Source organism: Malus sylvestris, chromosome 17 (genome assembly GCF_916048215.2).
Source record: "Malus sylvestris chromosome 17, drMalSylv7.2, whole genome shotgun sequence".
NCBI classification, from domain to species: domain Eukaryota; kingdom Viridiplantae; phylum Streptophyta; class Magnoliopsida; order Rosales; family Rosaceae; genus Malus; species Malus sylvestris.
The window spans coordinates 28,321,045-28,347,517 of NC_062276.1; the positions used below are offsets into that span (position 1 = coordinate 28,321,045).

The following is a 26,473-nucleotide window of genomic DNA, read 5'->3' on the forward strand; positions in this document are numbered from 1 at the left end:
GACAATGGCAGACAAAGAACCTCTCCAACAGCATCCCGATAAGCAGCCACAAACCGAGCGTTCGGGCAGTGTACACTCCCGATTGGGCCCCTAAGATACATTCACGGACTAGCATACATTCAAGGTTGGGCTCACACTATAATAGTCAACATGAGCAACCTTCCAGGCGAAGTGTTCATTCGTGGCTAAGCCCACAAGGAGCATCATCCACCTCACATTGGAGTAGGCAGCACGACGGACGGAGAGAAGCAGTCATTCAATCCAGCTCAAGTTCAACCAGCAGCCTGTGAAGAACTCGTTCGCCTGCTAGGAACCCACCACACATATCGCATCCACGGCATAGACGAGCCAAACATATAGAAGAACAACCTAGACCAGCAAGTCATGGCTGGAGGTAGCCGAGAGCTCCACTATCCCAACAAAGGCAAATTCAGGAAAAGTAAAGAGACTCTTGACCAAACGATTACGTAATTTCCAACGCAACGAGGTCATCGACAAGGCACTACAATGGAACATGACCAACATAAACATGTCACCCTTCACGGACAAGATCGAGTAAGCAGAGCCTCCACGTGAGTTCAGCATGGCATATTTCACATATTTCAAAGAGGATGAAGTCCCAGAGAGACACTTAAAGCACTACCGAAGCGCAATGATCCTCTATCGAAACAACAACGATCTTATGTGCAAGATATTCGCCACCACTCTACAAGGCGAGGTGCAAGATTAGTTCTACACCCTGCCGCTACAATCTATCCAGAGTTTTGATGAACTTTCTTTGGTTTTCACCAAAGAATATTCATCCTATCGCTTGATCAAAAAGAAGTCTGACCATTTGTTCAATGTCAAGAAGATCCCAAAAGAGTCTCTTCACGACTATGTGAAGAAGTTCAAAGCAGATAAGGCAAGGATAGTCGGATGCAACGACTTGATAGCTAGAGCAGCTTTCCAAAAAGGACTTCCAGCAGACCACCCGCTATTTGGAAAATTGATCATGAAAGAAAATCTAACTCTGGCAGACTCTTTCACTCTAGCAGAGAAGTATGCACTTTGGGACGAGGCTTGCCGATGCACATCAATGACTTGCACATCAAGGACTTAAAGAAGTACCTGACATCACCTTCCTACTATCTAAACCAGAAGTAGCAGAAGACTTATTCGCATGTTTGACAGTATCTAAAGCAGCAATAAGCTCTACCATCATGTGAGAATAGCAAGGGGCCTGACTACCCGTATTCCACAGTTCAAAATCTATCCTCGATGTTATTAGAAATTCAAAAGCTAACTTTGGCGATAGTTGTTGCAACCCTGAAACTCAAGTTTTACCTTCAAACGCATGCAGTTATCTTCATGACGCACTATTCCGCCCAATCCAGACACGCGACAATAAAGGCATAAGACATTGGGGAATGCAAAGTTTTCTGACGAACGCAACAACTCAGCCCAAAAGACACGCCAAGGGTAGACGAACACTAGAATAACACACTCGGAAGAAAGTTTCATCCTCGTCGCCCCAAAAGATTCTACATAGGAGCAACATGTACCTGCAGTTGAGTACCACTTCCTGTTACGTGCCACACGGTCCCTACCAACCCTTGCTCCATAATTCAACTCTAAAGTGGTCCAATACCGGCAGTTGAGCATTTCTTGCTACGTGTAACATGGTCCCAGCTCCACGGCACTCTGCCACACAACAAAGTGGCCCAACGACGCCAGAGAGGTAGCCAAGCACGCCCTAGCGGCACCTGCTCCACCCGATGGAGACTTCTGGCATTTGCATATCCATGGCACATCCAACTATAAAGGTTCAAAAACAGGCGTAGTCCTTGTCACCCAGACGATTAGATGCCTGAGCAGGCGATCACTCTAGACTTCAAAACATCCAACAACGAAGTAGAATACGAGACACTACTAGCAGGCCTCCAAATGGCAAAAAACATGGCAATTAAAAAGCTCGCAATTCATTCTGATTCCCAACTAATCACTAGCCAGACTGCTTTAGGCATTTCAGACTTACACCCTCACTTAAGTTCCATCGGCAAACAATGCCCACGTGGACACACTAATCGGCCTAGGCTCCGCCATCGACCACCAACTCAAATGCTCTATTCCGATGGAGTATCTAGACGAGCCAAGCATAGAGGCGAAGCCAGTAGCCGAGGTGTCACAAGTTAGTACAACTCCAAACGGACAAGATTCTATTGTAGACTACCTGGTCAATGGCACATTCCCCATAAAAAGATTGGAGTCTAGGAAGCTCCAAATCAAGGCAGCACGTTACTACATGTGGAACGGCATTCTCATCCGAAAATCTTACACCAGACCGCATCTCCGCTGCCTAGCGCTTCCCAATGACTTGAAGGTTCTAAGTTCAATCCATGAAGGCATTTGTGAAAATCACTCCGGAGGTCGATCCTTAGCACATAATGCTCTTAACGCAGGCTACTGCTGGCCTACCATGCACCATTACTGCCTGCCAACGTTACAATCCACGAAGTTATTTCATCCATCCTTATCCTATATTTTCCACAAGGTAATTATTTCGTAACCTTCAAAACATTCCATATAAATTGTTAATTGGCTAATTAATGGATTTATTCCTAATTAATCCATTAATTACCAATTAAATCACCCATTTCACACAAAAATACCCCAAAGGGCCGACCAGTTTTTCTCAAAAAGGGGACCGGCCATGCTTTATATATTGAACCCCATTTTCTCTAAAAACCTAAGTCCACACTCTTGCAAAACTCCAAAAACTCTCTAAACATTTTTCTCTCTAAATTCTAACTTTAGCATTGGAGGTTCTTCAGCCAAAGCCCTCCCCATTCATCATTGGTGCGTGACGCTTTTGGCCTTAACCAATTGTTTTGTAGGTGCAATTTTGTCCAAGATCAAGGAGGAAGAAATTTGCATCCACAATCGCTTGTTACGTCTATTGTAGATATAAATGATACAACTGAATGACTTTGGGATCAACTGGTTTCTAATTCTCTTGCGAAGTATAGTTTATTATTATTTGTTGTTGTTGAATATCTAATGTATTATATATGTCTAAGCTTCAGTTAACTCATTGTATTTCTTTTACCGTTATGTTGTCATGTGTATCCTAAATATATGTGTCGATCCTAAATATATCTTAGGATCGGGCATAACAAAAACTTTTCCATGGCACATACTCATAATAATTCGCAACAACACCGTAATTGAATAAGCCCCCCACATTAGTGTGTCCATAAAGAAAGAAATTTATCTAAAATATATCTCACGTCAACACAAATATGAGCAGCCTTCAAAATGTAATATGGCAAAATATTGAATATGTTATAATTTTCATCACAAGATCAACCCAAAATATACTAAAGAAGAGAATTAGAATCAACATATGAAACAGTATACGTATACGTATTAATACTTTCCCAACCTTTTTATTTTTACATTTTTTTCGCAACCAAAGTCAAAGCATCAATTAATGTAAATCAAATTTTATGTTTTCACATTCTGCAACCAAGAAAGAAAATGTCAGTGAGACCTTGTCACACCTGTGTGGTGTGAGTCAAAGGCTCTCTGATGCCTTAGTTAAATATAGGAAAATGAATCTCAAGCTATGAGTTTCTTGGCTAAGAACATTTACTTCCATTGTGTTTAAGCATACCTTTACATAGAGATAGGCATGTGCTTTTAGGGTACATATGGCAGTCCTTAAGTGGTTGGTTTGAAGTTTGAACCCACATTATCCCGCCCATTTTTCCAACAACGTTTTACTATAGAAGACATGATAAGGGGCACTAATTAGGAGTCCCATTTAGCGATGATTGTTAATAGTATTGGTGAACATGACCTGTCTGGACCATGATTATAGGGATCTTTATCTCTTGAAGATCATACTGGATCTTGCCTTATCAGGCCCTTTTAGGCTGATCACGTTTGTGAACTAATGAAATCCTCCTGGGGTTTCATTCGACCCGCCAAAGCCCACCAATTTTGCTGAATGGGATGGTCTGGTGCATGTTTTAGGTAATTCATCACGTGTGACGTGGTGCATGTGATTTACGGGGAGACATTCCCTTTTGCATTTATGCTCAACCCACGCGAGAATTAAACGTCGCAAAACCCTAAGGGTAGTTTCAGCAACCATGTTACTTACATGTGGCGTCCCCTCTAAGGCCTTTGAATTTTGGTTACCACAAATGGAATAAAAGAGAAAACAATGTAATTCAGAAAACTTTGAGCATTTGGATAAGGATTCACAGAGAAATGAAAGAACAATGAGACAAAGATAGTTTCTCAAGTACTGATAGAAAGAGGATTTCTTGGAAGATACAAAGTGTGCACAATATATATGATACAAATTAAGAAGTAAATAACTCCAACTTCAAATTATGTTCGCAATCAGATTGAAACTGATGTAGAATGAACCTAAGACCACCCACATATGTAGTCAAGAATATAAACCAACAACAGAGAAAGTGGATAAAGCAGTATAGCCACAGAACTCATCCAAAGAGGGAAGGTGGTGCGGAAACTGGCAATCGCTCCCATCAGAATGCAAACAATTAAAATGACGAGAACTTCAGCTGAGAAGCTCCATGTCAAGTTTCGAACGTAAACCAGACCCAAGAATACTGCTAGAGAAAGTATGTTACTCATTGTCACTGACCCGTATATCTGCACAACAAAGTACTCATAGATTAGGACACATCATAGTTTGAAACCCTGAACTTCCTCAAAACTGCGAATGAGTCACTGAGTATCATATTCCCGCTTTCATGGTTTTTTTAATTTTTAGTGATTCTATCTACCTAACATACACGAAAGAGATGTCGATTAACAAACCTCAGAGTATGCCAAAGATGCAGTTCTTTGCTTTTTCCGGCTGACAAAAATTAGAGTGGTTACTATCTCACTGGAGCTAGCAAAAGGTAGAACAACAAATGAGATGAAGAACGAAGGGATACTCGTAGCTGTTGAGAAGCTGTCAACAGCATCAACAAGGGGATCAGCAACTGCAGCAGCGACTATAGTTCCCAGAAACAACAACACTACTGCTTTGGAGGCATGCCACTTAGCATTTTTTACATCCTCAACAACCTCATCAATTTGATCCCCAAACCGATCATATTCCTTTTTTGTTTTCTGCGTATATGCATTCATACATTTTATCATACTAGTGTCAGACAATTAATCCGTAGAAAATTAAATGGATTCAACGACTTACCTGATCATATTCCTCTAAAAGTTTCATCGACTGTGGAATCTTTCCACGGTCCTTTATTGCCTCACGCTTAGCCTTGTTAAGCCATCTTGAGATTCCTCTGAAAAATTCGTCCTCGTCAATCTTTGAGTCATGAGATGTATCAAAATCTCTCATCACTTGTATAATGGCTTCATCTATATTTATGTCTATATCGTCAAACTGGATTCCAATTATCAGAGATCTTAAGTCTGAGGTATTTAGGTAACCATCCGAATCCTGATCAAGTGTCTTGAATAACCTGTTATTACATCAACAAACTAGTCAAGGCATGAGCTAGGCGACTAAACCGTTTCATTCTTTATATATTAGAGTTTAATGAACACTGACTTTTGTATAATAACTTTGTTAGGGTCACCATCATTTGTAAGAAGTCTTCCGAGAGCATTTGTCTTCAATTGTTTTAGAATTTCTGACATCACATGCTTATGCTTTGAATATGCAAGTTTTCTCTTCTGAATCCATGGTTGAAATACCTGCATCAATAGTGGACTGACCAATTAGTGCCGAATTTTAGCGAAGATGATCATGAGATGGTGTATGAATCAGACGAATACGATATTTGTGTAACGGATGGATAGTAAGTATCCTTTTACAAACAAAATCCTCTTAGCTACCTGATAAAAGCTATATGCGATCACGAAAGAGATGGAGACAGCGAGTGAAATCAGAATTGCTACGCGACTATCTGAAGTTGCGTGGAAAACTTGGGGTAACTGGACAATCACAAACGGGATCAAAGAGATAATCATGATCCGTGCAGAATAGCTTGTCCAAATATCTGTGCTCACTCCAGATCCTGAAGAAAAACAGTATATCATCATGTTACGAAGCATACATAATTTACACCAGCATTCTTGTTTTAAAACATTAAAATAGGAACAACAACAACAACAACAACAAAGCCTTTTCCCACTAAGTGGGGTCGGCTATATGAATCCTAGAACGTCATTGCGCTCGGTTTTGTGTCATGTCCTCCGTTAGATCCAAGTACTCTAAGTCTTTTCTTAGAGTTTCTTCCAAAGTTTTCTTAGGTCTTCCTCTACCCCTTCGGCCCTGAACCTCTGTCCCGTAGTCACATCTTCGAACCGGAGCGTCAATCGGCCTTCTTTGCACATGTCCAAATCACCGGAGCCGATTTTCTCTCATCTTTCCTACAATTTCGGCTATTCCTACTTTACCTCGGATATCCTCATTCCCAATCTTATCCTTTCTCGTGTGCCCACACATCCCACGAAGCATCCTCATCTCCGCTACACCCATTTTGTGTACGTGTTGATGCTTCACCGCCCAACATTCTGTGCCATACAACATTGCTGGCCTTATTGTCGTCCTATAAAATTTTCCCTTGAGCTTCAGTGGCCTACGACGGTCACACAACACGCCGGATGCACTCTTACACTTCATCCATCCAGCTCGTATTCCATGGTTGAGATCTCCATCTAATTCTCCGTTCTCTTGCAAGATAGATCCTAGGTAGCGAAAACGGTCGCTTTTTGTGATCTTCGCTAGATTGCTCCGGTCATTAGTGTGGATAAGTATATAAATGGATAGAGATAGGAAAGCAAACACAAGATGTACGTGGTTCACCCAGATTGGCTACGTCCACGGAATAGAAGAGTTCTCATTAATTGTGAAGGGTTTACACAAGTACATAGGTTCAAGCTCTCCTTTAGTGAGTACAAGTGAATGATTTAGTACAAATGACATTAGGAAATATTGTGGGAGAATGATCTCGTAATCACGAAACTTCTAAGTATCGGAGTGTGGTGTCGTCTTGACTTGCCTTATCTGTCTCATAGGTAGATGTGGCATCTTCTCTGGAAGTACTCTTCCTCCATCCAGGGGTGGTATCTTCAACTGGTGGAGATGCACAAGGTAATGTATCAATTTCACTTGAAGCTTACTTGTAGTTTCAGGCTTGGTCAAGCGCGATACAAACCATGTAGTAGGAGTCCCCCAAGTCGCCGAGCTAGGGGGTCTGCTGAAAGAGGTGACAGACAAGGTAAGCAATCAGAGCTCTGACTGATTGTTCACCTTCTCCCCATCTTGCAGCAGCATGAAGGATAAAGAGAAGAAAAATGAGAAGAGATGATATGAGATACTTTTGCTTTTGAAGAAGTAACTTTCCACAGGCTTATTCTTGAACTGAGCTGGAGGGTTTTCTGGTTTCCTCCAGAGTATAAGGCCGACTGAAGAATTTGAGGGTCAAAACAAGTCCATCAAATCTAGAGTACGTTCCACCCTGCTGATATAGGATACTTTTGCTTTTGACAGAGTAATGGATGTATCGGCACGTGTGCTGTTACGCTTGTCTCCACATGCTTCCTTGTATCCTTCGCACTTGCCCTATATGTTCCTCAAGCAGATGCGGAATCTTCCCTGGAAACATAAGATGTTGAAGATGAGTACTCGAGAGCAATGCCAGGTAAGTAATCAGGTAAGGGGTTCCAGGCAGTCAGTTCCTAGCTGGAAGCTTGATTCCAAGTGCTGACTGATTGCTCTCTTTCTCCTTGTCTTGCAGGTAAAAACAAGGCCAAAGGAAAAGACAGGGAAAAAGCATGATATGGGATACTCTTGCTTTTAACCCTGATGATATGAGATATTCTTGCTCTAGTATAGCTTGTTTGCAGAGGTATTATCGGGGGGAAAGAAAGCTGAATATTTCGAAAGGCTTCGTTGGGAGTGCCCTCTCAGATATGATGAAGGGTTGAGCATTTTTGCAGGTCTGCCTGTCCGTTGGGGATGGAGGTCGACATATATAGGAGTCTCCCTAACAACAAGTAGTAATGCTATTCCTTTACCCTGCTTGGTCATAGCACGGTAGTGGGAGCTGCCAGTTTCACATGTTTTAACTCTGTCAGAGCACTTTGAAAAAGTGGTCTGTGGTATCTGGCTCTCGAGATTCGGAGAACGATGCCTCTTCGATTTTTGAGAAAGCAATCATGCTGGGGGTTTGGCTCTCGAGATTCGGAGAGCAGTGTCTCTTCGATTTTTGAGGAAGTAATCATGTTGGGAGTCTGGCTCTCGAGATTCGGAGGGCGGTGCCTCTTCGATTTTGGAGCAAGCAATCCTGTTGGGAGTGTTTTCTCGAATGTGAGTAAAGGTTGGGCATGTTTGCTAGTCTACCTTGCCACGAAGCACAAAGGTTGACACACAGGGACTTTCCAATTATCCAGCAATGGTACTGTTCCTTTACCCTCTCTTCGCTTTTGAGAAAGTAGTCATGTTGGGAGTCTGGCTCTCGAGATTCGGAGGACGGTGCCTCTTCGATTTTGGAGCAAGCAATCTTGTTGGGAGTGTTTTCTCGAATGTGAGTAAAGGTTGGGCATGTTTGCTAGTCTACCTTGCCACGAAGCACAGAGGTTGACACACAGGGACTTTCCAATTATCCAGCAGTGGTACTGTTCCTTTACCCTTGTGGGTAATAATATGGTAGCTAGACCTTCAAAATTTATGTGTCTAAACTTTGTTAGTGCTGTTTCTTTGCTATTCTTTTACCTTTCTTGGTCAAAGCGATGTAGTGGGAGCTGCAAGCTTCACGTGCTCAACTTTGGCAGAGAACTTTGGCAAAGTTATCTGTGGTACCCATGAGCTATTGTTGCGTGTGGGAAGTGGGTGATTGAACAGTAAGATTCATGTGCTTTCTACTTCACCAGAAGTCTTCGACAGAATGCCCATAATTTCTGCAAAGCTGAGTGTGCGTGTGACAGGTGCTGACAAGGCTAGAAAAGTAGGTGGCTCTTCGATTTCTGAGATCGGCCCTCGTGGTCTCTGAGCAGCCCAGCTTTTGAGAAAGCGAGCGCCTCTTCGATTGATTCAGAGAATGATGCCTCATCGATTTTTGAGAAAGCAATCATGCTGGGGGTCTGGCTCTCGAAGATTCGGGGAGTAGTGTCTCTTCGATTTTTGAGAAAGTAATCATGTTGGGAGTCTGGCTCTCGAGATTCGGAGGGCGGTGCCTCTTCGATTTTGGAGCAAGCAATCTTGTTGGGAGTGTTTTCTCGAATGTGAGTAAAGGTTGGGCATGTTTGCTAGTCTACCTTGCCACGAAGCACAGAGGTTGACACACAGGGACTTTCCAATTATCCAGCAATGGTACTGTTCCTTTACCCTCTCTTCGATTTTTAAGAAAGTAGTCATGTTGGGAGTCTGGCTCTCGAGATTCGGAGGATGGTGCCTCTTCGATTTTGGAGCAAGCAATCTTATTGGGAGTGTTTTCTCGAATGTGAGTAAAGGTTGGGCATGTTTGCTAGTCTACCTTGCCACGAAGCACAGAGGTTGACACACAGGGACTTTCCAATTATCCAGCAGTGGTACTGTTCCTTTACCCTTGTGGGTAATAATATGGTAGCTAGACCTTCAAAATTTATGGGTCTAAACTTTGTTAGTGCTGTTTCTTTGCTATTCTTTTACCCTTCTTGGTCAGAGCGATGTAGTGGGAGCTGCAAGCTTCACGTGCTCAACTTTGGCAGAGAACTTTGGCAAAATTATCTGTGGTACCCATGAGCTATTGTTGCGTGTGGGAAGTGGGTGATTGAACAGTAAGATTCATCTGTTTTCTACTTCCCCAGAAGTCTTCGACAGAATGCCCATAATTTCCGCAAAGCTGAGTGTGCGTGTGACAGGTGCTGACAAGGCTGGAAAAGTAGGTGCCTCTTCGATTTCTGAGATCGGCCCTCGTGGTCTCTGGGGAGCCCAGCTTTTGAGAAAGCGAGCGCCTCTTCGATTTCTGAGATCGGCCTTCGTGGTCTTTGAGCAGCCAACCTTTTGAGAAAGCAAACGCCTCTTCGATTTCTGAGATCAACCCTCGTGATCTCTAAGCAGCCCAGCTTTTGAGAAAGCAAACGCCTCTTCGATTTCTGAGCAGGCGCCTCTTCGATTTTTGAAGCTCCGTCGAGTGCAGATTTTTATAGGGGCTGGCATTAAGTTCCAAAGCACACTTGAATCTCCACCAGTAGAAGCTTCATTCTTGCACTTCTAAGATCTTGATTTGTCCGACCTCTTCTCTCTTCAACACCTTTGAAAATGTCTGGCCCCTCCGACCGTCGTTTTGACTTGAACCTTGTTGAAGAGGCAGCCCCGCCTTCTCCAGACAACATATGGCGCCCATCCTTCGTCTCCCCTACTGGTCCTCTTACCGTTGGGGATTCCGTGATGAAGAATGATATGACCGCTGCGGTGGTGGCCAGGAACCTTCTCACTCCCAAAGATAACAGACTACTTTCCAAACGGTCTGATGAGTTAGCTGTTAAGGATTCGCTGGCTCTCAGTGTTCAGTGTGCAGGTTCTGTGTCTAATATGGCCCAACGCCTATTTGCTCGAACCCGCCAAGTTGAATCATTGGCGGCTGAAGTGATGAGTCTCAAACAGGAGATTAGAGGGCTCAAGCATGAGAATAAACAGTTGCACCGGCTCGCACATGACTATGCTACAAACATGAAGAGGAAGCTTGACCAAATGAAGGAAACTGATGGTCAGGTTTTACTTGATCATCAGAGATTTGTGGGTTTGTTCCAAAGGCATTTATTGCCTTCGTCTTCTGGGGCTGTACCGCGTAATGAAGCTCCGAATGATCAACCTCTGATGCCTCCTCCTTCTAGGGTTCTGTCCAGTACTGAGGCTCCAAATGATCCCCCTCCGGTGCCTTCTCTTTCTGGGGCTCTACCGACTGCTGAGACTTCTCCTAAGCAACCTTTGTGAAGGCTCCCTCTTGTGTGTTTATTTTGACTCATGTATATGTACATATTTGTAGCTTATCGGGGATATCAATAAATAAGCTTTCCTTCATTTCAACGTATTGTGTTAAATACACCAAAGCCTTCTTCGCTAAGTTCTTTGAATTTTCTTTTGTTGAAGCTTGTATGTTGAAGCTTTCTGAGTGGAGCATGTAGGTTGGGGTAGTGTTCCCTTAATTTCCCGAGTGTGGAAAACTTCTCGGTTGGAGACTTGGAAAATCCAAGTCACTGAGTGGGATCGGCTATATGAATCTTAGAACGCCATTGTGCTCGATCCTGTGTCATGTCCTTCGTTAGATCCAAGTACTCTAAGTCTTTTCTTAGAGTCTCTTCCAAAGTTTTCCTAGGTCTTCCTCTACCCCTTCGGCCCTGAACCTCTGTCCCATAGTCGCATCTTCTAATCGGAGCGTCAGTAGGCCTTCTTTGCACATGTCCAAACCACCGTAACCGATTTTCTCTCATCTTTCCTTCAATTTCGGCTACTCCTACTTTACCCCGGATATCCTCATTCCTAATCTTATCCTTTCTCGTGTGCCCACACATCCAACGAAGCATCCTCATCTCCGCTACACCCATTTTGTGTACGTGTTGATGTTTCACCGCCCAACATTCTGTGCCATACAGCATCGCCGACCTTATTGCCGTCCTATAAAATTTTCCCTTGAGCTTCAGTGGCATACGGCGGTCACACAACACGCCGGATGCACTCTTCCACTTCATCCATCCAGCTTGTATTCTATGGTTGAGATCTCCATCTAATTCTCCGTTCTTTTGCAAGATAGATCCTAGGTAACGAAAACGGTCGCTCTTTGGTATTTCTTGATCTCCGATCCTCACCCCTAACTCGTTTTGGCCTCCATTTGCACTGAACTTGCACTCCATATATTCTGTCTTTGATCGGCTTAGGCGAAGACCTTTAGATTCCAACACTTCTCTCCAAAGGTTAAGCTTTGCATTTACCCCTTCCTGAGTTTCATCTATCAACACTATATCGTCTGCGAAAAGCATACACCAAGGAATATCATCTTGAATATGTCCTGTTAACTCATCCATTACCAACGCAAAAAGGTAAGGACTTAAGGATGAGCCTTGATGTAATCCTACAGTTTTGGGAAAGCTTTCGGTTTGTCCTTCATGAGTTCTTACGGCAGTCTTTGCTCCTTCATACATATCCTTTATAGCTTGGATATATGCTACTCGTACTTCTTTCTTCTCTAAAATCCTCCAAAGAATGTCTCTTGGGACCCTATCATACGCTTTTTCCAAATCTATAAAGACCATGTGTAAATCCTTTTTCCCATCTCTATATCTTTCCATCAATCTTCGTAAGAGATAGATTGCCTCCATGGTTGAGGCAACATAACTACTAATTCATTTTAACTCTTACTAATTAATTCTAGAAACCTTTCGACTTTATTTACTGTGAATGCCTATACTGCAAATAAAGATACCTCATTTTCTTCTTATTCTAATTTTTTACCTCTTTAATATGTTCAAGTTAATCAACATCTACAAACATTTGAATTGCACACATTTAGCAGAAGTGCGTAGAGAAGTACCAGTTAAGCTAAATCGTTTTTCATCTTTTTGATCAACTGCAATTGAATTTTCAATGTCACATTTGCCAACGATGAGACAGGTGCCCCATAGAATTGTCAGAAGCATGACATTTGATCCAGCCATCAACCCCATTCCAACTGAGACCTGACTTTGAGCCGTTTCTGTGTCTCCAGAAAGTCCAGATGCTGTTAAGAAACTCCACAAGAAGAACATTCACTTGTTTACTCCATAATCCATAGTACAGTAGTAAAATAAATAACACATAAACTGAAATTTCTTCTACTATTTTTTATAAGATCAACACGACTATTTGCATTTAGGTAAAAAGGCAGCCCAATAGAAAGAGTGAAGTGGTATTTCCAAGTCTCAAAGTGACTTTCCAACTCCACCATTGTTTACATGTAAGCGCACATATCTAAGAGGTCCACATAGAGGTCTTCTAACGAAATTTCTTAGTTTTGGCCCGCCAAACCAGCATATCCTAGCTTCACAACTGTACATGATCTGATATAATGTTCTCTTGTCATATTTATGTTTCTCTGTAATATTTGCAATACCAGGGGAGGATGGCTGAACAAAATATTGGTTACTTAGTTGAATTTTTTTAAGTAATTGAGCTACAAGCCCTTGTTGCTACACATATCTTATTAATTGAGCAGATGACAACGTCCCAAATTGTAAAGATATATAGACCACGCGTTCGTGTAAGATTAGCTTGAATAATATTATTGGCACACAATCCGGTAACATAATTATGCATCTTATGCTTCATTGATTGTGATTTATATATAATTGTACACATCGTATGCGATCGTATATATACAAAATATAGTATATGGATGAGTTTTATCTAAGTTCCGCTAAATTAGGGTAGGTGATACATGCTCAAAAAAAAAAAATTTAATATTGTTATTAAAAGGAGGGAGAGATTCAAAACTACTACGTTCATTTACAAGAGTGAAGTTTCGAATAAAAAATGCATGAACAGAAACCCAAAAAAAAATGTATTGTAAATGTGAATTTAAACAGTTTATTCAACGTGTTCACCCAAAAATAAATAAATATTTTATATTGACGAGACTTTCTTATAGTCACTAAACCCATATGTTTTGTTCTCTTGAATTACAAGTTAACCAACTTTTTCAAGGTGGCGAAATCATGATTTTAGACTAATAACTACTCCACCATCACATGCACGTCACGTAATTGCTTACAAAAAATAAAAGGAATGTGATATCCACACATCCTTTTTTACTTCTCTCACACATTTTTAATTTTCGGTTGTCAGATCGAATGAATTAAAAAATATCAAATAACAGAAATTAACAAGAAGTGTGGGAGAAGTAAAAAAGGGTGTGTGGATAGCACGTTCCAAAGAAAAAATTTGTTCAATGGCTACTTAAAATGAACAATTTTAAGCGAATGAACAAGAAAGTTGCGTTATTTGACCTTGTTTTTCTCTTTCTTTTGTCATGCGTCATTTGATTGTACTGCTAATGCAATAATCCTAGACGTGAACAAAAGTCAGTGCCTTACTTGTTTAGCACGTTATACTGAGCGTAGAATCCATCCTTAATATCAGCATATTGATTAATGCAATTGAGGGTATTCCAAAATAAGTCTATTATTATGCAAACCTTAATCCATTTCTTAATTTTATATAAAAAGAGAGAAAGGGTGGTTAGTAAGTTCATTATTTTTCAAAATATATTTAAAATAAATAAAAATAAAATAAAAGATAGCAACTGTCACACGCGTAGGTATATGGCAAAGACTAATGTGGAGTAATACTCTAGACACTTACATAATTTTGTGGATTATTAAGTCGCAACGGAAAGCATATCGGGGCATGCAGAGAATATTCTATACTAATTTACACTACAAGAGAAAAGGGTTTGAGCCCAAGATATAATGGGTTGTAGAGAAAGATCTGAAAGATCTAAAAGATCTTAACCATTGGAGCAATCCATCACTTAAGAGGCATTTACTTTTTCTTATTTTTTGAACAAACGATATCATCTACACTAAGGGTGTGGAGAGTGGGTTAAACCTCACAATAGGCTATCAATATAATGTGGTTCAACTTTGTTTTTGGCGAGAATTGAACCTAAGATCACTTATTATAATTACCAATGAAGGAATACTAGTAGACGGTAATACTAAGTGATGAGAGGCATGTACTAATATTAGAGATATAAAACTTTGCAATACCTTTATTTGATTGCGACCATTTGGCATATAAAAATTCATAATCTTATTATCTAATAAAATTAATAATATGTTAATTCAATGCGTAAATTAAGCATGTAATTTCATGCTTGCAGATAGCATAACGTAACTTAATTACAAGACTACCTATTGTCGATTTTTTATAGCGTTATATAAATAACTTGGAAGACTAAATTTGAGCTTGTTAGTCTAAGCTAAGATTGATGATGAAATGAAACTAGCTTACCTAGAATAATGGTGGCATCAGGTAGAGAGCCTAAAAGAGGAAGAAATAGACCGCCGACGATGCCAGGCCCTAAGATCTGCAGCAGAATCTCACTTCCATTAGATAAGAGCTTGGCTGAAAGGAACATCATATATCCATACACAAGAACGAGGAAGATATTTCCCAGAACTGTTGACGTGCATGGCAAGAACCCATATGTCTGTTCACAGCTGCTATCTGATGAGAACAAAGAGTCCATCAGCCCAGAGAAAAACGGTTTCCAAACATTTTGGTTTTGGAGAAGTAATTGGTTTCCTCCATCAGTGACCATACTCAAAGGGACGTCATCATTGGTAATCGATCGACTTTGGCCGGGGCCGGCTTGTTCAAGTAACAAGATGGCTAGGAGTAGGAGTATTTTTGCAAGTTTCTTTGCCATGTTTTGGCTCGAGGCTGCTGAAATTAAGCTTGCACGTAGCTTTTCATTTGGTTGTTCTCCTTTGCGTCTGTATATATAGAGCTAGCTAGCTAGATTGCAAATGGTTTGTGCATGTTTTAGGCGGAGAGCTTTGTATATTTGCAAATTGTTTTAGTACCGTAGAGTGGAAACAAGAAGATAAAAAAATGACAACTCCAGTTCCAGCTCCAACTCCATATTATTACTCACCAATCCACTATAATGAAGTAAATATGACGTGTGTATTCTAAACATAATTACGTGGCCATGTAGACTAACTAAACCATTAATTAGATTAATAAAAAATGCTTTTCTATCATTTAGTTTTGTATAATCTCTCTAATAAAGATGAGATCCGCATGCGTTAGCAGGTCCTACCTCTATTAAAGAGATGGTATAAGTGATAGTACATATAGATAATAAGTTTAACATTACTTTAGATTAATTTGATAGATAAATCCACAGAGACGCTTTTATATTGCATGATTGGCATGAGCACGCTGATTCGCAAATAGTTGTTTTCCTGAATTATGTTGATTCATTTTTTTATTACTTCAATTTTATTTTCCTTCGTAGTGATGTAGAGGACGTATATATTTGTGTGTTGATAAAAATGTGGTCACCTGTGTCACCTTATGCATATGCCTCCAGGGAGTGGGTGATTACTTTTTTTTTATTATTAAAACGTGGTCTTATCCATGTTTGTATAAAGAAAAAATACAGGGAAGATTCCAATTAAAAGTTCAAATAAAGCAGCCCAATTGAAATGATAGATCATCATCCTATGTTAGTTGATATTGATAAATATTATTATAAGCAAACATTCAATTTTAGTTGGTTAAGCAAGGAAGATTCTAAGCATATAAGTTTACAAACTTGACCTAATCAACTATAGCTACAATGTATGTGATTGAGTTATTATCCTTTAAAGATTAATTTAGAACTCGTTTTGGTTTCTTTGGGAAAAAAAATTGTCATTAAAATTATGAAAACATAGTGAAAACATAGTATGAAGCCTTAAATTCGAATATCGATAATGACGAGTTCACAACCAATTTATTTCTTCATTCCCTATGTAAATAGGTCATTGCACGTATCAAAAAAACAAAACAAATAATAATATTAGGGTAAAAGACTGTTTACTACCCTCATGTTTCATGGTTTTCAACATTTAGTACATCAAGTTTTTTTCGTCTCAGAGTCATACCTAAAGTGTAAATTTTGGGACAGTCTCATACATCCGTTAGTCAAACTGTTAAATGTGCCGTTAATTGTGACGTGGCGCGCCATGTGGACAATGACTGGGCGCCACGTGTCAGCCACTTTTTTTAGTCAAACTGTTAAATGTGCCGTTAATTGTGACGTGGCGCGCCATGTGGACAATGACTGGGCGCCACGTGTCAGCCACTTTTTTTTTTCTTTTTCTTTTTTCTTTTTTCTTTTTTCTTTCTTCTTCTTCTTCTTCTTCTTCTTCTTCTTCTTCTTCTTCTCCTCCTCTGCAACTTTTTTTTTTTTCCTTCCTCCTTCTTCCTTCCCCTTCTTCTCCTTCTTCCTTCTCCCTTCTCCCTTCTCCTTCTCCTTCCTCCGAATCTTCTTCTTCTTCTTCTTCTTCTTCTTCTTCTTCTTCTTCTTCTTCTTCTTCTTCTCCTCTGCAACTTTTTTTTTTCCTTCCTCCTTCTTCCTTCCCCTTCTTCTCCTTCTTCCTTCTCCCTTCTCCCTTCTCCTTCTCCTTCCTCCGAATCTAGGGAAGTTTTTTTTTTTTTTTTTCTTCCTCCTTCTTCCTCCTTCTTCCTTCTTCCTTCTCCTTCCTCCTTCTTCCTTCTTCCTTCTTCCTTCTTCTTCCTCCGAATCTGCCCAGATTTGGTTTTTTTTTTTTCTCCTTCTTCCTCCTTCTTTCTCCTTCCTTCTTCTTCCTTCATCTTCATCATCATCTTCTTCTTCTTCTTCCTCCGAATCTACCCAGATTCGGCTTTTTTTTTCTTTTTCTTTTTTTCTTCTTCTTTCTTCTTCTTCCTCCTTCTTCCTCCTTCTTCTTCCTTCTTCTTCCTTCTTCTTCTCCTTCTTCCTTCTTCTTCATCTTCCTCAAAAAAAAAACAAAACAAAACTTCCCCAGCTTCGGAGGAAGGAGAAGGAGAAGGGAGAAGGGAGAAGGAAGAAGAAGGAAGAAGGAGAAGAAGGGGAAGGAAGAAGGAGGAAGGAAGAAGGAGAAGGAGGAAGGAAAAAAAAAAGTTGCAGAGAAGAAGAAGAAGAAAGAAAGAAAGAAGAAAGAAGAAGAAAGAAAAAAAAAATGTGGCTGACACGTGGCGCCCAGTCATTGTCCACATGGGCGCCACGTCACAATTAACGGCACATTTAACAGTTTGACTAACGGATGTATGAGACTGTCCCAAAATTTACACTTTAGGTATGACTCTGTAGACATCGAAATTTCGGTAAATAAATGTTGACCGATAAATTAAAGTTTCAACGCTCATGTATTACATAAATTTTACACGTAGCGTGTGACTCAACGAAAAATTGAAATGAGTTGGAAAAGTCATCAAATAGGACACGTGTCAACACCTGGCAGAAACGACTTATTTCATCTGGAATATTATATTCAAAATTAGGCCTTGGAAATTTCTATAAATACAAGCCCATTTCATTCATTTGGGGGGACCAATTCATATTACACCTTGAAGCTCTGAAGCTCTGAAACTCCGAAGCTCTCAAGCATCCAAGTTCCCGAAGAATCAAGAAAGCCTTCTTCGTTCTTCGTTCATCGTTCTTCCAAGATCAAGCCCCGACGGCCCTTGGATCAACAATCACCAACTCAAGATCAAGCCCCGACGGCCCTTGAAGAAAGTGTTCATCATTCATCACCCGTTCATCCTAAGATCAAGCCCCAACGGCCATTTGGATCAACAACAGCAACAAATCCACACATCCAACTGTTCTTCAAAGATCAAGCCCAAAAGCCCTTGAAGATTCGTTCATCCATCAACCTTCAAGATCAAGCCCAAAAGCCCTTGAAGAAACGCTCATCCTCAAGATCAAGCCCCAACGGCTCCTTGAAGACCCGCTCAAAATCCACCTTCAAAGATCAAGCTCATGACCCTTGAAGAACGTTCATCCTTAGATCAAGCCCAACGACCCTTTGGATCAATCACACATCCACAAATACACACCTTACGGAGATCGAATCAAAGGATCAAATTTGAGAGAGATTGTAACCCAAAATCATCAAATACAAATATTTGTTTGTGCACGTCGTTTCTTGTCTCTTTCGTTTCAGGAATTTTCCGTGTTCACAAATTGGCACACCCAGTAGGACGATCTCTGCCTCTCATCTCTTTCTCCGTTCAAGAAATTCAAGCGCACTTCCAAAATTAATGGCATCAAGGAAGGCTCAAACTGTTCCCGCAACCGGCGCAAAGAACAAGAGCGTCCTCGTCGCAACTGGTGTCACTTTAGGCATCACGACTCGAAGCATGGCAAGAGCTACTTCTGCCGCCTCTTTCACCTCTGCATCAACTCTGCCAAGGGAACAAAAGCACCCAAGGCATGAGCCTTTGATCACCTTAGCCTCACTAAAGGCACCAAGGGGGGAAAGCCCAAGGAAATACTCTGAATCCATGCTCTCCGATGCCGATTCAAGCGACAGTTCAGCCATGCAAGTCATGACCATTGGAGCAACTTCAATCGATGAGCAGCTGGCTCAAATGAATGAAGCAATCGCAAGGCTAACCCGAACTGTGGAAGAAAAAGACTTGCAAATCGCTGCACTCGTCAGCCGACTGGAGCCACAGGACGGCGATAACCCTAACCCAGAAGAGGAGCCTCCGGTGGAGAATATCGATATGAAGCCGGAGCTAGACCAAGCAGCGGCACTCATGGGATCTCTTTCTATCCAGCAACTGCAGGAGATGATCGCCAGCGCTGTCAAGGCACAGTACGAAATAAGCTCAAATACCTCCGGGTTGTACTCAAAGCCTTATTCAAAGAAGATTGATGCCCTAAAGATGCCGAGGGGATATCAACCACCAAAGTTCATGCAGTTTGATGGAAAAGGAAACCCAAAGCAGCACGTTGCACATTTCGTCGAAACTTGCAACAACGCAGGGACCGAAGGGGATTACCTCGCCAAGCAGTTTGTGCGTTCGCTGAAAGGAAACGCCTTTTAGTGGTACACAGACCTAGAGCCTGAGTCCATCAACAGCTGGGAGCAATTAGAGCGGGAATTCCTCAACCGCTTCTACAGCACCCGTCACACTGTGAGCATGCTAGAGCTAACGAGCACAAAGTAGTGGAAGGACAAGCCAGTCATTGACTACATCAACAGATGGCGCACTCTAAGCCTCGACTGTAAAGACAGGCTCTCGGAAACCTCTTCAATCGAGATGTGCATCCAAGGCATGCAATGGGGTTTGCAATACATCCTTCAAGGCATTAAACCACGGACTTTCGAGGAATTGGCCACTCGCGCCCATGACATGGAGTTGAGCATCGCCCATCATGGGAAGAAAGAACCGATCGCCGACTACAAGAACGACAAAGTTCTTGGGCCAAAGTTGGAGAAGGCTGCATGGAAACCCACCAAGGAAGCAATGACGGTCAACACAGCTCCCGTCAGAATCTCCACACGAGGAAAGACGATTCAAACCGAAGCTTTTCGTGATCAAGAGATGCGTAGACGCACTTTGAAAGAGCTTGAGGAGAAGACTTATCCATTCCCCGACTCTGATGTGGTTGCCATGCTGGATGACCTGTTGGACAAGAAGGTGATCAGTTTGCCTGAGTGCAAACGGCCGGAAGATATGAATCGTACTGACAGTCCAAGATACTGTAAATTCCACCGCTTCATCAGTCATCCGACAGAAAAATGTTTCGTGCTGAAAGATCTCATCATGAAGCTGGCTCAGAAAGGAATCATCGAGCTAGATCTTGACGAAGTGGCGAAGTCAAACTATACCACATTCACTTCTGGCTCTTCCGACTCAAAGTTTTCACCTCAACCGCTGGGGGCATCCTCCAAGACAAGCAAAATTGAAGGATGGACTCAAGTCACTCCTAAGAAATTGCACAAGAAGCATACGTCTCCTCCACAAGTCCGCCAATCGGAAAGGGGGCAAAGCAGCTCTTGTCAACCTTCAAAGCAACGTGAACGTGTTGAAGATGATGAAATTGCGACACAAAAATCGTTCGTTGCCATCACGATGCGCGACTTCTTGCCCGAAGACTTCTTCAATCACGCGGTCAAAGCTCCTTGCTATGAAAATTGTGAGGAACGCCTCTCCCGGATTGCTTGACAAAATTCACAAATGCTCATCGCCTGCACGAGCCTAAAACTGCATGGCACAACGCTCCTGGTCTGCACTAGCATAAAAGGCAACACCAACACTCCTTGCCTGCACGAGCTGAAACTGCAACACGGCACCAAATGCTCTTTGTCTGCACGAGCTGAAACTGCAACACGGCACCAAATGCTCATTGTCTACACGAGTTGAAACTGCAAACGACACCAACGCTCCTGGTCTGCACGAGCATAAAATGCAACATCAACGCTCCTTGCCTGCACGAGCTGAAACTGCAACACGGCACCAAAGCTCCGCGCCTGCACGAGCCTAAACTGCATGGCACAACGCTCCTTGTCCGCACGAGCATAAAAGGCGACACCAACGCTCCTGGTCTGCACGAGCATAAAAGGCAACATCAACGCTCCTTGCCTGCACGAGCTGAAACTGCAACACGGCACCAAATGCTCCTTGTCTGCACGAGTTGAAACTGCAAACGACACCAACACTCCTTGCCTGCATGAGTTAAAACTGCAAACGGCACAAAAAGAAAATACCAAAAATATGTATGTATTTGAACTACGTTACGACTTGATCTCTTCTTTGGAGGGGTACGTAGGCAGCCCGAATATTCAATTTTTCGAGTTCAGTCGCATCAAAATAAAAAAAAATGTGTTTTATTAAATAGAGTCAATTTTATTACAAAAAGAAAAAAAAAATGAATACATATGTTATTATGTTTTCATAAAAATAAATAAATAAAAAATAAAAAATAAAAATAAAAAAAATAAAAATAAAAAAAATGTTGAAATTCTGATGATACAGAGCACAGAGTTGCAGCCACAAATATAAAATAATATTACTTTGGGCCGCCCCACTCGTCTCCCTCCAGGCCTAGGCCCAGACACGGTTATCAAAGCCCAAATCCAGGCTCAGGCCCAACTCTCGAAGTCTCATCTCAAAAGCTTGCAAAAGGTTTAGCCTTCAACCTCAGCCAGGCAGTCAGGTGTTATTGAGACCACAGCTCGGTGACGACATTGGGTCAGCATCCATCTGCTTGTATATTTACTGCTCCCTACGCTAGAAATTCAACTGCCATCTCAGTTCCTCCCAGACTTGCAACTTTTATAGACTCCAGTACCTTTCTACCTCGCACACCAGTTGCCAATGAGACCGGCTGACCACACCACGCTCTCCCGAATCGTCGCCACCCTTCCGCGACTCGTCGATCCGACTAAGATCCACACCGAATCCGACTCCCTATCTCAGGAACGGACCGCAGACCGGATCTCATCCGTGATCGACCGCCGCGACGTTCCCTTCCGAGAAATCCCTCTCCCTCCGTCTCTGTGGAACTTCGGGGCACCTAGAGGGCACCCAAATCCAGGTCCGGCGAGCTCACGGACCTCAAGCTGGAATCCAGGCCCGTCTCTCAACTAACTCTCATCTTTCTCCCGCACATCCGCTGCGACTCCTCCACCTCAACAGCTTTCCGACCGGCGAGCCCAACTCTGTTATTCGTATGAGAAGAAACCCGAGCCCACCCACTTCGGCTTCCACTCTCTCTTCGTCTTTTAACAACGGCAGTGGTGGCGGTGATAAATCGACGTCTCTGCTGAGGTGGATAGCCGGTGATGTGGACGACATGTCGTGTGGACTCAAGCAGCTGTTGCAGAGCGGGAAGGGCAACCACCACAACAGCCCCATTGATTTCGACAGCAACGCCGGGTTGGGAATCAGGGCCCTAATTTCGATCTAATTGGGGCAGCGGCGTTTCGGTCCCAAATTTCGGGTTCGCCGGTTTGGGGTTTTCGAACGGCAGCAGCAATTTGAGAGCAGCCCGGACGAGAAGCCGCAGATTCTGAACCCGCAGCTTTTCATGAGCAACCAGACTCAGCAATCCTTGTTCTCCGCCGTCATCTTCACCGGTCTTTGTGCCGCTCTCTGCTGCCTCACTCCACCAAACCCGGCCTGCTGCACATGGTGTGCACACCCAGAGCAAGTGGACCTTTACGTCAGCCCTTATCCTCCGCTCCTCCTCTGTGCAAACCTGCGTCTCCAAACTTACGACCTCGTCGTCGTTCTGAACCATGGTAGAGCAGCAGCATCCGAGATAGAACATTTTCAACGTGGCACTCATCTGCTCTCTCGTCGCCGGCATTGGAGGACAGGCTCTGTCTCCGCCACCTCTGACTCTCTCTACTTGCAGCAATGACTTGGCGACTAGATCTCTAGGTGGGTCTTCTGATGGCTGCAGGTTCTCATGTTCTCCTTCCATAGATTTGCAGTCTTGTGGAGTCTGCTCAAAGCTTTTAACAGAGAGATCTTCATGGTGCAAGCGGTGGTGATGCAGTACATCATCTATATCATCTAGGCACCGCACCCTCTCCGTTGCGCAACGCCTAAGCCCAGCAAAGAACCCAACTCCAAAGCATTGGCACCGTCTGTCCACACCTACCTCCTCCGTGCACCTCCATCTCCTCCGCCTCTTGCCTCGCAGCTGCCACCAACTTCAAAGACCGCTGTCAAACGACTAGCCGGCCGAGAAGCTCTTCCTCAAACTCCAGCTCTCCGTCCATCTTTGTCCGCTCCCTGCAAATTCCTTTACCCACCACCCAAATTTATACAGAAAAAATATATTAAAAAAAAAAGGCGGGATGGTGGAGCAAAGTGGTGCTGGCACCACGTGAAAAAAAAAGAAAAGAAAAGGGAAATGGTGGATCAGCACCATGTGAAAGCAAAAAAAATAATAATAAATAAAAAAAATATATATATATATATATAATAAAAATAATAAAAAATAAATAAAAAAATAAAAAAAGGAGAGAAGGTGGATTCTTGGTGGCTAGCACCATGCAAAGGGGAAGGGTTTTGGAATGGTGGATGAGTCCATGTGAAAAAAATATACATATATATATATATATATATATATATATATATATATACATACATAATATATGTATGTATATAGCAAAAAAAAAAAATGCATTGAGAGAAATAGAAGTCCATTTTATTTATTTTTTTGGAAATTTTACATAAATTTGCATTATACATACCTTAAAAAAAAATCAAATCAAATCAAATCAAATTTACAAGAGGGGATCTTCAAGGACGATCAGGTGCCGCCTCACCACTCGGTAGAGCTCCAGAAATGAGAGGCGCCGGAGGTTGACTGTTTGAAGCCACACCACTCAGCAAAACCCCAGGAGGAGGAGGCACCGAAGGTTGATCATTGGAGGCTTCATTACGCGGTACAGCCCCAGAAGACGAAGGCAAATGCTGCTGGAACAAACCCACAAACCTCTGATGATCAAGTAAAATCTGACCATCAGATTCCTGCATCTGGTCAATCTTCTTCTTCATGTTTGTCGCATAGCTATGTGCGAGCTTATGCAACTGTTTATTCTCCTGCTTGAGCCCTCTAATCTCCTGTTTGAGACTCATCACTTCAGCCGCCAATGATTCAACTTGACGGGTTCGAGCAAATAGGCGTTGGGCCATATTAGACACAGAACCTGCACACTGCACACTGAGGGCCAGAGAATCCTTAACAGCCAACTCATCAGATCGTTTGGAAAGTAGTCTGTTATCTCTGGGAGTGACAAGGTTTCGGGCCACCACCGCAGCGGTCATATCATTCTTCACCACCGAATCCCCAACGGTAAGATGACCAGTGGGGGATATGAAGGATGGGCGCCATATGTTGTCTGGAGAAGGCGGGACTGCCTCTTCACCAAGATTCAAGTCAAAACGACGGTCGGAGGGTCCAGACATTTTCAAAGTGTTGAAGGAAGAAGAGATCGGACAAATCAAGATCTTAGAAGTACAAGAGGAGAGTTTTTTTTCACAAGCGAAAATTCAAGTGTGCTTTGAAACGAACTGCATGCCTCTATAAAAAAATCAGCACTCGACGAGATTTCAGAGATCGAAGAGGCGAGCTCAGAATTCGAAGACGCTGATCAAAAATCGAAGAGGCAAGCTCAGAAATCGGAGAGGCATCTTGCTTTTCCAGACGTGTCAGCACCCATCACACGCAAACTCAGCTTTGCGGAAATCACGAGTAATTTGTCGAAGCGCCGATCCCAGATATCGAAGAGGCGCCGGTCTTTTTCAGCCGTGTCAACACCTGTCACATGCACACTCAACTTAGAGGAAATTACGGACAGTTTGTCGAAGATTTCTGATAAAGAAGAAAGCACGTGAAGCCATACTGATCAATCACGCGTTGGTTGCTGACACGAGTGAAAGAACAGTACCTCTACAGGTATTAAGGAACTCCCTATAACTGTCCACCTTCACCCTCCATAGCAAGGCAGACATACAAAACCTTTCTTCATCTCCGAGAATGCCTTCCCAACGAAGCCTCTCGAGTTACTCAGTGTTCCTTATTCCTTGGGGTACCTCAGCAACAAATGACACCAAAGCAAAAGTATCTCATATCACCAGGGTAGAAAGCAAAAGTATCTCATATCATGCGTTCTCCCTGTCCTTTCCTTTGTCCTTATTCTTACCTACAAAGACAAGGATAAAGAAAACAATATGCCGGAACTTCCACTCAAACTCGGGTAAGAAACCGACTGCTGGGAACCCTTCCCTGATTGTCTACCTAGCATTGCTCTCGAGTACTCGTCTCCCACTGCTGCTGTACTTCCAAAAAAGCTGCCACATCTGCCTGAAGAATAGATAAAGGCAAGTGAAAATGATACCTTGCAGCATGTGGAGACAACGTGCAGAAGAAACAAGCAGAGAAGAATGCGGTATGCACAGTCAACTCAGCAGAAAGAGTCCGAACTGAGGAACTCGAGAAGCTGCCATATCTGCCTGAAGAAACAAGCAGAGAAGAATGCAGCATGCACAGTCAACTCGGCAGAAAGAGTTTGAGATGAAGAACTCGTTTTGACCCTCAAATTCTTGGGTCGACTTACTAGGCGTTGTGGGCTGCACATGCCGATTCACCACCCTTGAATCAAATCCTTAAAGATCAAGTCACCAACTGGAAGAAGAGCCCATCAATCTTGAAGATCATACCGTTGACCAAACTGCTCAGGTGTGAATTAGAAAGATTGAACAAAGCAACAAGTCGTCACCTTCACCTCGTGCCTGCTTGCCATGTGTTCGAGTCAACCTTCAAGAATCAAGCCTCGACGGCCCTTGAAGAAGTTTCCAACCAAATTCAAGATCAAGCCTCGACGGCCATCGAGGAAATCACAAGTCCGATTCAAGATCAAGTGTCTACTACCCTTGAATCAAAACCTAGTTCAAGAATAAGCTGTGGAAAATCAACAATTTGAGGAATCCAGAAAATCCTCCAACCCAGTTCAAGATCAAAGCTGTGGAAAGTCAACAAGCGCAACAAAATACGTGCCGATTCACCCACTACCAAAGCCAAAGATCATCTACCACATGAAGCTCCTTGTGGTCCAATTTCAACCTTCAAGATCAAGCCTCGACGGCCCTTGAAGAAATTTCAAACAAAGTTCAAGATCAAGCCTCAACGGCCCTTGAAGAAATCTCCAGCCCAATTCAAGATCAAGCCTCGACGGCCCTTGGATCGACGTCTACAGTAAGGGACTTCAAAACGCATCTCCTACACGCGACAAGCACATGTACACGACGCGACTTGAAGTGGGGGCATTTGTAGACATCGAAATTTCGATAAATAAATGTTGACCGATAAATCAAAGTTTCAACGCTCATGTATTACATAAATTTTACACGTAGCGTGTGACTCAACGAAAATTGAAATGAGTTGGAAAA

At 42.5% G+C, this 26,473-nt stretch overlaps 1 protein-coding gene across 1 annotated transcript; it reads right to left on the reverse strand.

Moving 5' to 3' along the window:
- Positions 1-4,287: 4,287 nt before the first annotated feature.
- LOC126610366 (sodium/calcium exchanger NCL-like) lies at positions 4,288-15,615 on the reverse strand. The gene is made up of 7 exons (XM_050278426.1): positions 15,008-15,615; positions 12,552-12,737; positions 5,872-6,053; positions 5,585-5,730; positions 5,219-5,495; positions 4,837-5,136; positions 4,288-4,668 (listed from the first exon to the last, which is right to left on the reverse strand). The coding sequence occupies exons 1-7, from the start codon at positions 15,423-15,425 to the stop codon at positions 4,420-4,422; spliced, it is 1,758 nt and encodes a 585-aa protein (XP_050134383.1). The 5' UTR covers positions 15,426-15,615; the 3' UTR covers positions 4,288-4,419.
- Positions 15,616-26,473: the final 10,858 nt, after the last annotated feature.